At 42.4% G+C, this 15838-nt stretch overlaps 1 protein-coding gene across 1 annotated transcript; it reads right to left on the bottom strand.

Annotated features, from left to right (window-relative positions):
• Positions 1-519: 519 nt before the first annotated feature.
• Positions 520-13851, bottom strand: RRM2B (ribonucleotide reductase regulatory TP53 inducible subunit M2B). The gene is made up of 9 exons (XM_081013206.1): positions 13744-13851; positions 12834-12995; positions 10823-10939; positions 10339-10472; positions 7900-7994; positions 7277-7410; positions 6480-6584; positions 6089-6202; positions 520-4361 (listed from the first exon to the last, which is right to left on the bottom strand). Exons 1-9 carry the CDS (start codon positions 13801-13803, stop codon positions 4209-4211), a joined length of 1074 nt encoding a protein of 357 aa, XP_080869332.1. The 5' UTR covers positions 13804-13851; the 3' UTR covers positions 520-4208.
• Between the last annotated feature and the right edge of the window lie 1987 nt (positions 13852-15838).

The raw sequence follows: 15838 nt of genomic DNA, 5'->3' as shown, positions 1-15838 counted from the left end.
AACAACTGGCTAGAAATTCTCACCAGCGTCAACAAGCATTAAAGGCTAAAGAGTGGGAAGATTTTAGCCAGGTATCTTAAAAAGCCAGGAGCCCTTTGAGCACAGAAGAGAAAGCCAGAGGTGCTGAAAACTGTTCAGGGCAGTAGTGTCCAAAGTTCTGAACAGGGACAGCCAAAATGCTTTTCTTATGGATGCAGGGCATGTTGTAGGGAGTCCCATTGTGCAAGCAGAAATCCTTGCATTGATGGGACACGGTGGTTGAATCCTGCCCCATTTGTCCATCCAGTCAAGCACTGTGTACTTTGATTGGCAGTGGCTCTGCAGAAACTCACCCCTTTTCCACCACTTGCTTTTATCTGGAAATTCCAAGGACTGGACTTCAGACTGCCTGCGCGCCCTGAATGTAGCCCGCCACTGGGAGATGGTACCTTCAAACAGTACATCAGAGCTTACACAAAAGTAATATGCACTATTATTTGTGAAATAAGAGAAAACTTGCAAAATGAAAACCACAGGTGGTAGAGGCTGTTCCAGCAAATTTTATTTGTGCCATTGTATATTTTTCTAAACAAAAGGAACACCAAACCAGGAAGCTTTGTCTTCTGTCCCCCTTTAGTACACCTGTCCTCCTCACATACTGAGGGCCCTTATTACTGTAATTTCTTTGGTCACAGGACAGACTCTCCTACAACTGCAAACATGTTTGAGAATACATCTGGCTCACAGGAATGAGCAGGTAAAGCTGCTTGCAGGCATTTCAAAAATGATGGGCTCTGTCATGAAGTTTCTATATAATCCATCTTGTGTTGTTTTACTCATTTGCTGTAGGCAAAGGATTAACCAGCCCTCACACAGGTCTGTTATAAGATGCATTGTGAATGCCTGGATCCAGCAACGTAATTGATTTGCGTCCTTGTGAAGACCTCTGGCCATTCAGCCATTCGCACTGCAATTATGATCTGGGATCCACTGAACCATCCGGACGTCCTTATTCAAATAATACCCACCCTTATGTACAGTCACTAGATGGACTAGAACTGGATTGGGGACAAAGACTGCAATGCCCTTGGTAACGCAAAAGGGCTAAGAAATATTAAAAGCTGAAATGGACTTGACTATTCATCAAACAGGGTTGGCTTGATTGAAACCTTTTCAGATATTCAACCTCAACTTTTCTCTCTTTCCCCCATTCACTACTGTGGCCAGCCAGTTTCTGGCTTTGATGCTTACAGTACATGCTGTATCAGGAAGATAAGTTACTTTAACCAAAACCAGACAATTCTGATATTGTATTGTGACGTCTACTCAAGAGATATTATAGGACACATAGTCAACTACATGGCACTCATGCAGTCAGAACTACAGTGAACAGATGGCCAAAGTTTCCAGCCAGAAGTCTTCAGGCTCTATGATTAGTCCTCCTGGAGCACATTATGGCAGAGGCTGGACTTGTTTTGAGTAACCAGAATTATGGTTTCTAAAGAAAATAAAGTGTTAAAACAGCCAGTCGTCATATTCCTTTTCTGAAGTACACATAAACGTTCTTTATAAGTTACATGAATTTAAACCATGTTTCGTTGCAAAAAATAGTTGAATTAACAGAAACCTCTATTGAGAAGGTTAAAATGAAATAATCTTAAGCCAGGGAAGGAACCCACCCTTCCCTGACCTGTAGAAGTAATTGCCTATTTTTCTTATTTACTCCTTCCGTGTCCTCTCTTCAAGGAACTCAAAGCTACAAGCATGACACCCGCTGCCCAAAATTATCACAAGAACCCTGAGAGGTAGGTGCAGTGGAACGTTTTGTGTGTGTGACTGTCCCAAGGTCACCTAGTGAGTTTCATAGCTGAAAGGTGATCTGAGCGTAGACCTCCAGTTTCTATCCAAAACTCTATCCACTACGGCAATCTGCCTCTCTAAGGGCAATTTAGTCTAACTGTCCACACTGGTATAGCCCCGCTATTTTGAAATGTGGTGACAACAGTTAATGCAGTCGTCAGCGCTACAACTATAGCTCTGCCATGCGCTGCAAATCTTTATGTCATAGGAGAATTGCAGTTGGAAGGAACCACAAGGATCATCTAGTCCAACCCCCTTCAATGCAGGAATCTTTTTTGCCCAACGTGGGGCTCGAACCCACAAGACAGGAATTAAGAGTCTCATGTTCTACCAACCACGCCATCCCAGGGATATGTTTACATACGACATGAATTCACTTCCAAGTGAACTGAGCACTCGTTAATTGTATGCTCCACTTGCATTGTTAATTGAAATAGTGTTCCCCACCCCCAACAAGCAGTCAAGAAAATATATTATACCCTGTGGAATGAGAATAATTTTTGCTATTCAGCGGAGTTTCCAACATACTGTATTGCTTTCAGCGTGAAACAATCCAATTCGGTGCTTAAGACCAATCATGAAGAAGGTATGACAGTGTAAAAAAAACCTGCCTAACCAACCAACCCCCCCCCCCCCACTGCTCTTCCAGGACCACTGAACCCTTTCCCATTTCTGTATAGCTGCTGTTCTTAAGTCACAGAAATGTGGCACAGCACAATAGGAGCTGCTTGTATGCCTGCACCCCTTTAAAGCACATGCACAATGGCAAAACAACATGCCAAGGATACAGGCACCCTGATTTCAACTGAGCACTAAGAACATCTATTGCCTTTGGCTCTTGGTGTTATTTAGGTACCCCACTTTTCCTTCCAAGAGCAAAATGTGGCATACATGAAGTAGCCAAGTGGTTGTTTATCCACACTCTGGACAAGACCCACCCCTATTTATTATTTAATTAGCTTCAAAAAGCTAACTGCATTACATGCCTTCAGTCCATGTCCTGGCTAACTGCAGAAGGAAAGCCATAAGACTTTGACTTTGCAAAATACCTGCTGGCTTTGGATACAGATCGGAAGACAATTTTCAAGCTTGCTTTCCATCCTATTTGATACAAGGAGGAATGATCCTGGAATGATCTCTGCTGGCTCCTCTGAAGGACTGGTCTAGCTCAGAAGATCACAGCTACAAGCCTTCTGCTTGCACATGAAACCTGTCTGCCTGAGCCACAATTAAACCAGGAAAGCTCCGATTAACCACAGCTTCCCGTCTCATTGAAACCGTGAAACTTCAATTACCTGCCTTGAAACAAGGTGGGTTATCAAACCAACTTCAATATATGGTTTAATACCCTGGCTTATTCAGAAGCAGGTAGTTCTAGTTTCCCATTCAAACCAAACAGGGAACCATGGTTAATTAGAGCTGGCCTGCTTTAATCATAGCTCAGGAACGAGGGAAGGAACTGCTTTACATATACAGGAACTGTATATGTAAAGGGCTTGCGCATATCTTGGCTTATATGGTTGCTCAAATGCAGAGAGTGTGTATCTCAGCTCAATGAAACCAGAGAATGAAAGAACAATTTTTCAGTGCAACGAAAGCTTTAGTTATTACCGTGATTCAACACACAGCTGACCAAAGCAATTCTAAGGGGGGGCATGGGATAAACGTGGACACCATGGTGGAGGATCTGGCACTGCCTAACCCCTGCTGTTTGCTCTAGCCAGAACGGGAGGGAGGTGAGAGAGGCACCATTCTCTTTCTTTCATTTTCCCTCCCCATTAACATCAGTTTGGGGGGGGGGGGGAGAATCACTATGTATATTCCAGGAGCCTTTCTGTGGGGCCATTCAATCCTGCAGATCCGAAGGCCTGCTGCAATCCACCCCGTTTCAAGCCCTACCGCAACACATCTTCAACACTACATATACACTAACAAGAGAATTTTAGGGGTGGCCCGGGAGAGTAAGAACTGTTCTGCCAGTGGAACTCCTCTCCACTCACTGAGCAGCACTTGCACAGCATCCTAAGGTGGCTCGGGCCATCTTGAGGACTGCAGCCTTATTGCTCTACATAAAACAGCAAATTGAGGCTTGCACAAATGCCACAATTGTATTACTCAAAAACTGTTAAGTAGAAAAGTTGCATGAATTATCAAAGGGACTTTTGGTAAAGAGGACCCACACACACACACGCAATCATTTACATCACCACCTGCAATAAATATGTCATATAAAAAACTTCATCGTGTGTGGAAACATGGAAAAATGTTCCCAGAACCCTCTACTTCCAGTAGAAGAAATAGCAGCTTTTCAAGCAGGTAAGTGGCACGTGAACATTTTTTGCAACACTCGTCTTCTGAAGAAGGCAATCCTAGAAGTCAGCATCCAGAGTAAAAACGTTATCGTTGGTGTCAGCCATAACTGCAAAACGCTGATACTCCGAAACCCTCTTTTCAAAGAAATTGGTTTTTCCTTCCAGCGAGATGTTCTCCATGAAGTCAAAAGGGTTTTCTGCTTGAAAGACCTGAGAAAAAGCAAAGTTATTATTAAATTGCAGTTACTGGCCTAAGCACGACAACATTCCTACAAATTTCTGGTAGCTAACTGCTGGAGGCCTTTTCCACTGAGATAGTACTCCTTTCTCTTAATGGCAAAAAAAAACCCCTTCTATAACAAGGCCTTTGGCTGATTAAACAACTATGGCCTTTTAAATATGTTTGTGGAGAAGGGTTTGTTCTTGTTAGTTAGCTGTTTTGTGCTTTGCCTTTGTATTTTTATGCTGTAAACCACCCTGTGATCTTGGGATGAAGGTAGGTATATAAATTTAATAAAAAACAAGTAGAATAATTCTGCCTACAGCCTTGTCTGGGTACAAGCAAAGGCAACAAAGCTTTAATTCTTCTGCAGTTACTTATCTGCCTGCTATATGGCAGCTCCTGAATTAACGTCACTCCCCCAGCACATCTATCACCTCTTCCACTTTCCCAGGCACTTTTACCAAAGCTAAATTTCATAACTGACAACACATATTCTGAGGCCATTTAGACAGAATGACAAGTCCCACTTTGGCATTACATGAACCAGGCCTGGGCGATGTATCAATCAATACATCGCCCAGGGCCGGTATGAGAATCAGAGCATGGTGTCTGCTTCACCCAGTAGTATATCGCGGGTGAAGCAGCCACTGCTTCTGAGTCATAATTTCTTAGACAATATTTTAATTTGACTTATTGGGCCCTAATGTCTGATACTCACATTTCAGTGAGTCTATTGTCTATTTCAGTCTATTGTCTCTTTTGTTGTTTTATTTTACTTGTGTTCTTTTTTTTACCATAGAGCGGTACCTTGGTTCTCGACATACAGTAGTACCTCGGGTTACAGACGCTTCAGATTGCAGACTCCGCTGACCCAGAAATATTACCTCGGGTTAAGAACTTTGCTTCAGGATGAGAACAGAAATCGTGCTCTGGTGGCACGGAGGCAGCGGGAGGCCCCATTAGCTAAAGTGGTGCTTCAGGTTAAGAACAGTTTCAGGTTAAGAACGGACCTCCAGAACGAATTAAGTACTTAACCCGAGGTACCACTGTAATCTGTTCCGCGAGTTCATTCGACTCCCAAAACCATTTGGAAACCAAGGCGCGGCTTCCGATTGGCTGCAGGAGCTTCCTGCACTCAAGTGGAAGGCCGCAGAAGCCGTGGAAGCCACGCCAGACATTCCGCTTCCAAAAAACATTTGCAAACCAGAACACTTACGCTGGTTTGCGCTGTTCGGGAGCCAATTTGTTGGACAACTAAGCCGTTCAGGAACCAAGGTACCACTGTACGTTAATTGTTAACAAGATGTTACTTGTAACATTACATTGCAAGTCACCCTGCACACTATTTATTTTGCTGCAGAAAGGTGGAATACAAATTTTCTCAAATAAATAAATGATACAAAACGATATAAATAAATAACACAATTAGTAAATAAGATGTACAGTATTTTGCAAGGCAACCTGACCAAAGAAAGACTAGTCAAAACATTCCTGGTTTTATTCTATACATCATATATTTTATTTCCAAGTGCTTACAGAGCTCAGGCACAACCCTGAAACAAATGACTATGGCAAAACTTACTAAGGCCCAACCCCACTTACCTGGGAGTAAGCTCCATTGAATTCAACAGGACTTACTTCTTAGACTGCATGATTAGGATTGCATTGTAAGGAGACTAGTGTTAAATGTTTCTATCTTCCTGAACTACCTTACCTTGGAGAAGCCCAGTTCCAGAAGTAACCGATCTGCTACAAACTCAATATATTGCTTCATCAGAGTGCAATTCATTCCAATTAAGCCAACCGGCAAGGCCTCTGTCAAAAACTCCTGTAAATTAGAAAAAGGTAAAATATTTTAGGAGGAGCACAGTTCCAGCTACTTAGGAATAACCCATTATAGTCTGATTACCGTGTTAACATAGGCCACTTTAAATAGAGCCACAGCTACAACACATTGAGATCTGGAGATGGATGTCAAGGTGCTCCATCCTGAAGCAACTGTAGTGACAAACAGTGACTGGTGCAAAAGTGGAGCAGAGCAGGCACCTGACTTTTTAAGAGGAATAGTATTTTGGGTGCAGAAACCCAGAGACTCGTCTGCTCACCTGTTCAATTTCAACTGCATTGACAACAATCTCTCTGACTCTTTCTTCTGAAGGTTTATTCACTAAATACTGAAACATTAGGCAGGCAAAGTTGCAATGGAGTCCCTGAAAAATGAGAATGAAATGCAAAATAAGGGACACTCACCTTGCTTCTACAAACCAGCAGCAAAAACTCTCTTTTTCCACTTTTATTGATGTATTTAAGGTGCATATATGTATATATGTGCGCCTTAAATACATACATAAATATATCCATCCATCATAAAGTAAACGTTAAAAGGGCCAAGCTTTTTACAGCAACACCCACCCACAATTTTAATATCTGAATAGAACTATCCAGAAGATATTGATAAGACAGCAATATAAAGCTGCAAAGAGAACAGGAGTCTCCCAACAACTCTCAGCACCCCTTGACAAACTATGGTCCCCAAGACTCTTTGGGGGAAGCCATGGCTGTTTAAAGTGGTATGATACTGCTTTAAATGTGCAGTGCAGACAGGGCCAAGTTGGCTTCCAATCCACCCACCCTGATTTTTCATATTTTAAAAATTTCAAGACTGCAACATGCATTATTAGTTGGGGGGAAACACATCATTCTTATTAAAATGAGCTGTGCTTAATCTAAAGTGATACATTTACACTATTTTATTTCAACAATTCACATACTACTGGTTGTTGTTTTAAAAAATCAAGTGTGGGGGGATTTCTACTATCTGTGACTCTTTTATTTGGATGGTTTTGCTTTCAGAGAACAAGACTGGACCCCATTTTGAACATCAGCCCCCCCACCACATTACTTCATCTCGGCTAATGAGTTCATTGGAGAAAGTGAGGCCCGGCATCAGTCCTCTTTTCTTGAGCCAAAATATAGCCGCAAAAGAACCAGAGAAGAAGATCCCTTCGACGGCAGCAAAAGCAACCACTCTCTCGCCTGTTTCAGAGGAGATTAAAAAAAAAACAACACACACATATTATGGTCACAAAGTTCGGACACCAACCCCTCAAACTGTAAAACAGAATGTTGCAACATATAAAAGGAGAGGAAATTCCAGGACAAATACAGTAACAATCTGCACTGAAAGCAACATAATTAACAAGAAAACAAAATATTTTTTCAGAGAACACAAAAATCAAATGCAAAAATGCAGTATGAACTCGAGTGTCCCTCCTCTCCACAAACGCCCCAATCCTGGTAGTCTTAAGTATAATTTATAACCAGCTCATTCAACCACCTTCAGCCACAGGATAATACAAACCAACACCATAGCCCCTCCTTCCTTGTCTCCCACTCAGGTAGAGTCTTACTCTATACCAGTTCAGTTTCTTACACTGAGAGGTATTAAACAACTTCAGAACACTCAAAAACATTATCTCAACTAAGGCACGTATAGTGGGAATGCATTACTCAGAAGCAACCTACCAAAAGTGGCTTCCCTGTCTCTTATCCACCTCAGTGCCCAGTCAGCTTTCCTCTTGACGCAGGGCATTGTTTCAATAGCATTAAATAAGAAGTCCCTGGAAAAAAACAAACCAAAAGATAGCAAGAATCTGAGGCGCCAGTATCACATCCGTGCATCGGACAACATGGGTGGTTCAGCTGTTTTACCCAAAGCGGACCACCGAAATTAATGAACATGACTAAGCTAGGGCTATTAATTTCAACAGGTCTACTCAAGAGTAAAACATAGTTGAATGCCACCCTAGGGCTGTGCAAGACACCCCAATACAGTTTGGAACCCAATTTGGTAATCCTGATCAGGCCCTATTCCAGCCAGATCACTCTGGGGCCCAGCCTAATCTGGGCCAAACTCAGAACCCGAACAGGATCAGGGTCTTGCGCAGCCCCAAGTGGCAAGAGGTGTGGGGAAAATGAGATGATACAAGCAGCCTCCTTCCACCACCTCCCTGACCACAAATTCCATCACGGTTTCACACAGCTGTATCTGAATCAGGGGGTCACCCACAGATGGCTCAATCCTCTCATAACAGATACATGACTCAATGATCTTCTGAATGTGTGCATGTTGTGGCAAAACAAGAAGCTTCTGCATCTTGAAGAACATTAAGGCACAAACCTTTTTCAGAACCTGCCTTCAAACTAGAAGGAAATATTAACTCATTTCACCACTGAGTAATTTACAGCATGGGTAACAAGACTATTTCATTTCAGCACATTAATTCTGAAGGAAAAGTCACCCTTTGGTCAACAGTGACTGGTATGGTAGGACAGACTGGACACCTGTCCAGGTAAGCCACTAGTGAACTTAGTGACTGGTCTGTCTTTAAATAAATAAAAAAATCATATGAACTGGATAGGGGAGAGAGACGAAACCAGTATTCAACTAATTTCTACCTTTTTACCTCATTTCTCACATCCAGCCCCTTCATGGAAAGTTATTCACCGTTCTATCCTAGCTACACACATTTTCCATCTTTGTAATTTTGCACAATTTTATTCAGGGCTGTGTGTATTCTGCGATTTCATGAAAGTACTGTGTGAAGCCTTAATTGGTGCAGAATTCCCAGCATTTTAAGAATCACGGTTTTAAAATGGTGTTTCTAGTCCATATGACTAGTCATGAGCCTTGAAGGTGTTTCGTAGAATCTCAGAAGTTATATTTCTAGAGGTCAGAGAGCAGGGCCTCAATATCATGCAGTTCCTTGCTCTTTCTCATACTTACTTGAAGCTGAATTATTCAAATTAAACAAATGCATGCAGTTTCTTAACTTGTATCATTTATACAGAGGAAAGTTTTTTTTAAAAAAAGTTCAAATTTTCGATTACTCCGATGAATATTGCTTCCTACTTTTAAGCACAAAAGCACATACTGCTTTGAGTTTAATGAAACTCCTGCTATGATAATGAGCTGCAATGAACCTTGGCCGCAAGCATACCTGTGAGGAGATTGGAAACATCGGTATCTACTTTTTAACTAACCACATCTAAATCTGAGGAACTATGACTTATTTAAACTATAGTTAATGAAAACAAACCAGCATCTGAAAGAATGATTTGGCTCTGATGTCTCCTAACCATAAAGGGTAAAGGGAACCCAGACCATTAGGTCCAGTTGTGGCCGACTCTGGGGTTGCGGCTCTCATCTCGCTTTACTGGCCGAGGGAGCCAGCGTACAGCTTCTGGGTCATGTGGCCAGCATGAATAAGCCACTTCTGGTGAACCAGAGCAGCGCACAGAAACGCCGTTTACCTTCCCGCCGGAGCGGTACCTAGTTATCTACTTGCACTTTGAAATGCTTTCGAATTGCTAGGTTGGCAGGAGCAGGGACTGAGCAACGGGAGCTCACCCCATCGTGGGGATTTGAACGGCCGACCTTCTGATCTGTGGTTTAACCCACAGCGCCACCCGCATCCTCTCCTAACCATAGTTTAGCTTTAAACAAACCACAATTCCCAAGCTGAGAAGTCGCAGTGAACTGTGGTTTGTTGAAAGGAGGAAGTAGATGTTTTTACCTCCTCCTCGTAGAAGGAAGGGAGGAATGTTGGAACCAAGTCCCACTGTGGCTTAATGCTGTACAGTGGTACCTCGGGTTACAGACGCTTCAGGTTACAGATGCTTCAGATTACAGACTCCACTAACCCAGAAATAGTACCTCAGGTTAAGAACTTTGCTTCAGGATGAGAACAGAAATCGTGCAGCGGCGGCACAGCAGCAGAAGGCCCCATTAGCTAAAGTGGTACCTCAGGTTAAGAACAGTTTCAGGTTAAGAAGGGACCTCCAGAACGAATTAAGTTCTTAACCTGAGGTACCACTGTAGTGATCTCTCCTGTTATGTCATTCAGTATGGAAAGAACACAATACAGAAATCCTCTATATTGTGGCAATACTTACGGTGATTACCTTTTCTCAGGATCTTTGATGTAAGTGTCTATTAATAAACTGTACATCTCTGAGTGAACATTTTCTATTAGTATCTGGAAGCCATAGAAACAGCGAGCTTCTGGGATCTGCACTTCCTGACTAAAACGTTCCACCTGACAAGAAAAGAAGGTTAGAGGTAATTCACACATATACATTCTTAATAACTCATAGAAAGGTGCATGATTCTACCATCACTGGAAAGCACTACATTTGATGTAGTTATCAGACGACAGGAAACTATGGCCAAGGGAATGGGTGTTTCCTATCAACACTTGGAGCTGCAATCCTCAAGTGCCAACTTATCTAAGGACCTTAAATATTTGAACTGCTTGCTCAAAACACTAATGGCAAATAAGCCTTGAGGTCAAATGCCAAAGTGTTTCATCAGCTTGACTGCAGGTGCTGAAACAGCAAATAAGGCAGGCAGCACAGGGTTAGAAAAGCAGCCCATAAAGTATCTTACCAGGTTTTCGTTCACAATTCCATCGCTGGCTGCAAAAAAAGCCAGGATATGTGAAATAAAGTATTTTTCTTCAGGTTTTAGTTTGTTCCAGTGAGGAAGATCCTTTGATAAGTCAACCTTTGTGAGGAAGAAGAAAAATTCATTGCAAATTTATAATTTAGTGGTTCAATAATAAATCTGTAAGACAAAAGAAACGCTTGAGGGAAATGAAATGGCAAATTCTTTATTTATTAAATTTCTATACTGTTTTTTCATCTGTAGATCTCAAGGCAGCTCACAACATAAAGATACAAGATAAGAACACAAAATACAAAAGAACAAGTGCAACAAAACCAAAACAAACCAATATCCACCAACCCCCCACATTCATATAGTTCCTACAAAGCTTCTCTCCACGATGCCTTGTGCTCCATTTAAAGACATTTGCAAGGACTGGGTAGTTTGCAAGTGGACAGGGAAATAGGATGCCCATAACTTGTTCAAAGACATGTTATTAATTTTGTTATTATCACCACTCCTCCAAAAGTCCCAAAATGGCTAACAGCAATAACAAATAATAAACCAATACAATTAATTAAAAATAAATTAAGAAACAGTACACTAAATATGCCAGGATATCTGCACTATCTATGATCATTTCTTGTTAACTGTTCCCTGCCCCACTGCAGGTGTAAATACAATCATTTCAGGAGTTATCATCAATCTATTACGGTAAAATTTTAAAGGTGTATCTATCTAGCATATATTAAGCTCTCAGCGTCACTGACTGCAATTTTTGTATCTTATTGCCATTCAGTTACTGCCTTACCATTTTCTCCTTTCTCTAGTCCACAAAAGCTTGTGCTGTAATAAATGTATTAAGAGTTTAAGGTGCCACATAATTCTTTTATTAATATGCTAAAAGTTCATCTATACTCAACAAATCAGACACAAAAAGATGAATCAGCTGCTTCCAGAAAGTCTACCGAAAACAGCACATTATCAGTGGCCCATATCAGTGTTCAAATGCCTGGGAGAAGCCTTTGCCTGGTGCCAGATAGATGACAATGACAGCAGCAGGTGAGCCTCTTTGGGGCAAGTGTTAGTTATGTATCTACAACTCTCAGCACCCTTTACAAGCTACAGCTCCCAGAATTCTTTGGGAGAAGCCATGACTTTTAAAGTGGTACAAGAGTGCCTTAAATGTATGGTGTGGTTGTGACATCAGTGAATGGAGTCAGGCTTTCGTCACCCTCTCTCCTAGCTGTCCCTGAAGTCTGGCTTTCCTAGGTCTCTTGACCCTTCCTTTCTTTTTATTCTCCTAAAATGATTAAGTGGCTAGAGGAACTCCCCTACGAAGCCTATACAGTGTTTGAGGTGTTTTTAGTTTAGAAAAAAAGCAAGTAAGGGTGGTCATGATAGAGGAATATAAAATGATGCATTCTGTGGAGAAGTTTTTCTTCTTCTCTCATAATACCAGAACAGGAGGTAATGCAATGAAGATGAATGTTGGAATATTCAAGGCAAAAAGGCATATTTCTCCACACAGTGCCTAGTCAAAATATGGAATTCACTAACCGATGTAGCTGTGGACACCAATTTGGGTGGCTTTAAAATGGAATTAGGCAAATTCTTAGAACTATCCATTAAGAATTATAGCAAATTCTAAGGCTATCAATGGCTACTAGCCATGATGGCTGTGTTCGGCCCCAATATCTAAATATCTGTTTCTGGGCAACAGCAGCAACAGAGTGCGGTTATCGTGTTTGTGGAACTTCTCCAAAAAGCAACCTGAAGCCACTTGAGAACTGGATACCCAGCCGCCTCCTCTTCTGAAATGTCCTGAAATGTTTCAGAAACGTCTTGAAAGTGGTGTTGAACTACGCAAGTCGAGCATAGACTTAAGCTTGCTTTGTTTGCATAGGAACCCCATTGTCATTGTGGAAACTGTGATGCCTCTAACACAGCAGGACACAGAATACACACCTGCACGCACAAACACACCCTTACATCTGCATGTTGTTACACTCACCTCTTCCGCTGTCCAGAAGGAAGCTTGCGCCTGCTTGTACATTTTCCAAATGTCTGGATACTGGATGGGGAAGATGACAAACCGGCGAGGGTTTTTCCTTAAAAGAGGCTCTTCGCCCGATTTTAAGCCATCCTCAGTCTCACCGGAAGACGGTAACAATCTCTAAAGCAAGAACACAACGAGTAGTCAATAACATCGGCCCAGAGATGGAAAGAAGATAAAAGTCTCAACCAGACAAGAATGGCAGATTAAGTTGATGAATTATGCCGAAATGGCAAAAATGACCGGAAGAATCAGAAATCAGGAAGACCAAAATTTTAATAAGTAATGGGGGGAATTTATAATTTAGCTTAAAAATAATTGTAAACAGTTAAAATCGTTAGTAGGATTGGAATAACACTTGTAGTTTAATGGTGAATTTTGAATATAACGGAGATGTAAAAGATTTGGATTATTATAAAAGATGCAGGAGGAAATGACTAACATTGGGACCCAGAAAGGGGAGGAGGGAAGTCCAGGAGATTCTTTGGAATTTTGTTTTTATGATGTATGTTGCATATGTGATTGTAAAACTTTATCTGAAGAACCAAATAAATAATTTTTCAAAAAGTAAAAGAACACAAGAGTCGTAGAGGATGCGCTGGTTTTCTACGCCGCCTCGCTGAAAACTCAATGACATATTATATAAGCTAGGTTTTACTCGAAGTCGGAGCCACGGAGGGCAGCGGAGTTGACTCCCGAGTAAGCGCGAGCATAGGATCGCGGCCCTGGAGCTCGATCCTGGCCCCCTCCGCCCGATCATGCGCACGCCTGCTCGGGTGTAAGGGCCTCCGGGTTCGACGGGGGCCTGATCCCCAGGAAACGCGCGCACCCATCCGGGGAGATGGAGATCCCAAGCTGCCCTGCTCACCTCGTCCCCCTGCGGCCTAGCAGCACCGCAAGACGCAGGGCGCTCCCGTTGCTCGCCCATGGCCCCGCAGCGGGCCCGGCCCGAGGGCAGGCGGCGCCGACAACGGGGACCTGCGCGCAGCAGCAACCGGCGGACCTGCAAGGGCAGCGGCGTCGGAAGAGGCCACGACTCGGAGGCTCCTCCTCCTCCTCCTCCTCCTCCCGGAGGCGGGATTGTGTGCAGCCGAAAAGGAAGGCAAATGCTCGCGCTCCCTCTGCAAAACTGAGTCTCTCCTCCTCCTCGTCGTCCTTTTAAGTCAAGGCGCAGACACAGTTCGAGACAAACAAAAATTAAATTAATAAATAACCCGTCTGAATTCAGCGCTCCGCCTCAGTGGCCGAGAAGAAGTTTAAGCTTTAAAAATGTGAACTGGAAGGTATGTAAAATAATGTTTTAACATGCAATCGAGTTTTCATATTCACCCATCAGCCATGGGTGCTTCAGTTGAGATTTCTGCATTGCTTGGGGTTTGGAATAGATGATAGTAGGACTCCCTTCCAGTTCCAGAGATCTGTTATTATGATAAACTGATCATCCCAGAGGATCTTGCCCCCTTAAGAGCACTTATTAGTTCTACCTGAAGATGCAGAGATTGAACTTGACCAAGCTTTTGAAGGACACCAGATTGGGCTGTATACACGTCTATATCTTTAAAACCCATTTTAAGCACATTTCAACCAACATAGAATTACGGGCCCAGTAGTTTGTTAAGGAATTGTAGCTCTGTGAAGGTTAAACTACAGTGCCCAAACTGCTTTGAAGGGATCAGAGTGGTCTAAACAAAAATTAATGGCAAAAAGCTCCCGAGGATCTCTCCAAACGGGGTGAATAGACAACAGAATGGCAAATGTGATTTCATATAAGTAATATATAGGGATAGAGTTTGAGCTGTTTTAAATGCAGTAAACTTATGAGGATTTGGAAGCTGGCTCCTCTCATTGCTAGATGGTCATTATTTCAATGGACAGCCTCTGTTGGAAAGCAACAGTTGCCAAGATAATATGCACAAAAGGATATTTGAAGATCACAAGGCATACAGAGAACATATCATCATCATCATCATCAAACCTTTTATTGGCAACACATACAAACATCCATAGCAAATCAATACAGAATTCCCACCTTCCCAATGACACAAAACATTTGTCAAATGAAAGAGGCAAAGCAGTCTAACATTACATCTCTAGGTCTCCAGGGAGATCAGACATCTGCAATGTGTTTCAATGACAAAGAACCAGATAAAGATATTTAGCCACTAACTTGGTGAGCTCCTGATTTCCCCCCAATAATAGAAAATGTATGACCTCTAAGTCTGGTTTCCATTTGGGATGCAGAGTTGATCTAGGAACTGCTGGCAGAGATCAACATATACCGTATTTTTCGCTCCATAAAACGCACCTGACCATAGTTTTTAGAGGAGGAAAACAAGAAAAAAAAATTCTGAACAAAACATGTATGATTTTTGTGGTTCATGCTGTGGCCACAGACATGTTATGTGATTTGACGGTGAGTTTGGGGTAGCCCAATGCAAAAATCCTGAGAATCCATGTGGATCCATGCTTTGTAACCACGTTTTTGCGCCATTGCGGCCCCACGAAACAGTGGATGTGTGTGTTTTTTGGTGCAGGCTGTAGCCATGGACATGCTATGTGATCTGATGGAGAATTTGGGGTGACCCAGTGCAAAAATCCTGAGGATCCATGTGCTTTTACCTCCCCCCTCCCGGGCAGCCTCCTTTATCTCTAGAGTCCCTTATCTCCCTCCCGATCGCTTGCTGATCAGCTGATCAGCGGCTTTGTTTCAACACCCCCTTCCCTCTTTCTAAAAAAAAAAGCACGATCTGCTTTTTGCCCCTGGGCAATTTGGCTCCAGGGACCACACATTCATTCCATAAGACGCACAGACATTTCGCCTTACTTTTTAGGAGGAAAAAAGTGTGTCTTATGGAGCGAAAAATATGGTAGTTTACATTTAAGAACCATATGCGTAAGAGTTTCCATCTGATGGTCTTCACATGGGCAAATTCTTTCTCCTTCCACCATTCCCGAGTACCGTC

This window comes from Podarcis pityusensis (genome assembly GCF_964106645.2).
Source record: "Podarcis pityusensis genome assembly, chromosome: 7".
In the NCBI taxonomy this organism is placed as follows: Eukaryota; Metazoa; Chordata; class Lepidosauria; order Squamata; family Lacertidae; genus Podarcis; species Podarcis pityusensis.
This window is presented reverse-complemented; position numbering and strand designations above follow the sequence as displayed.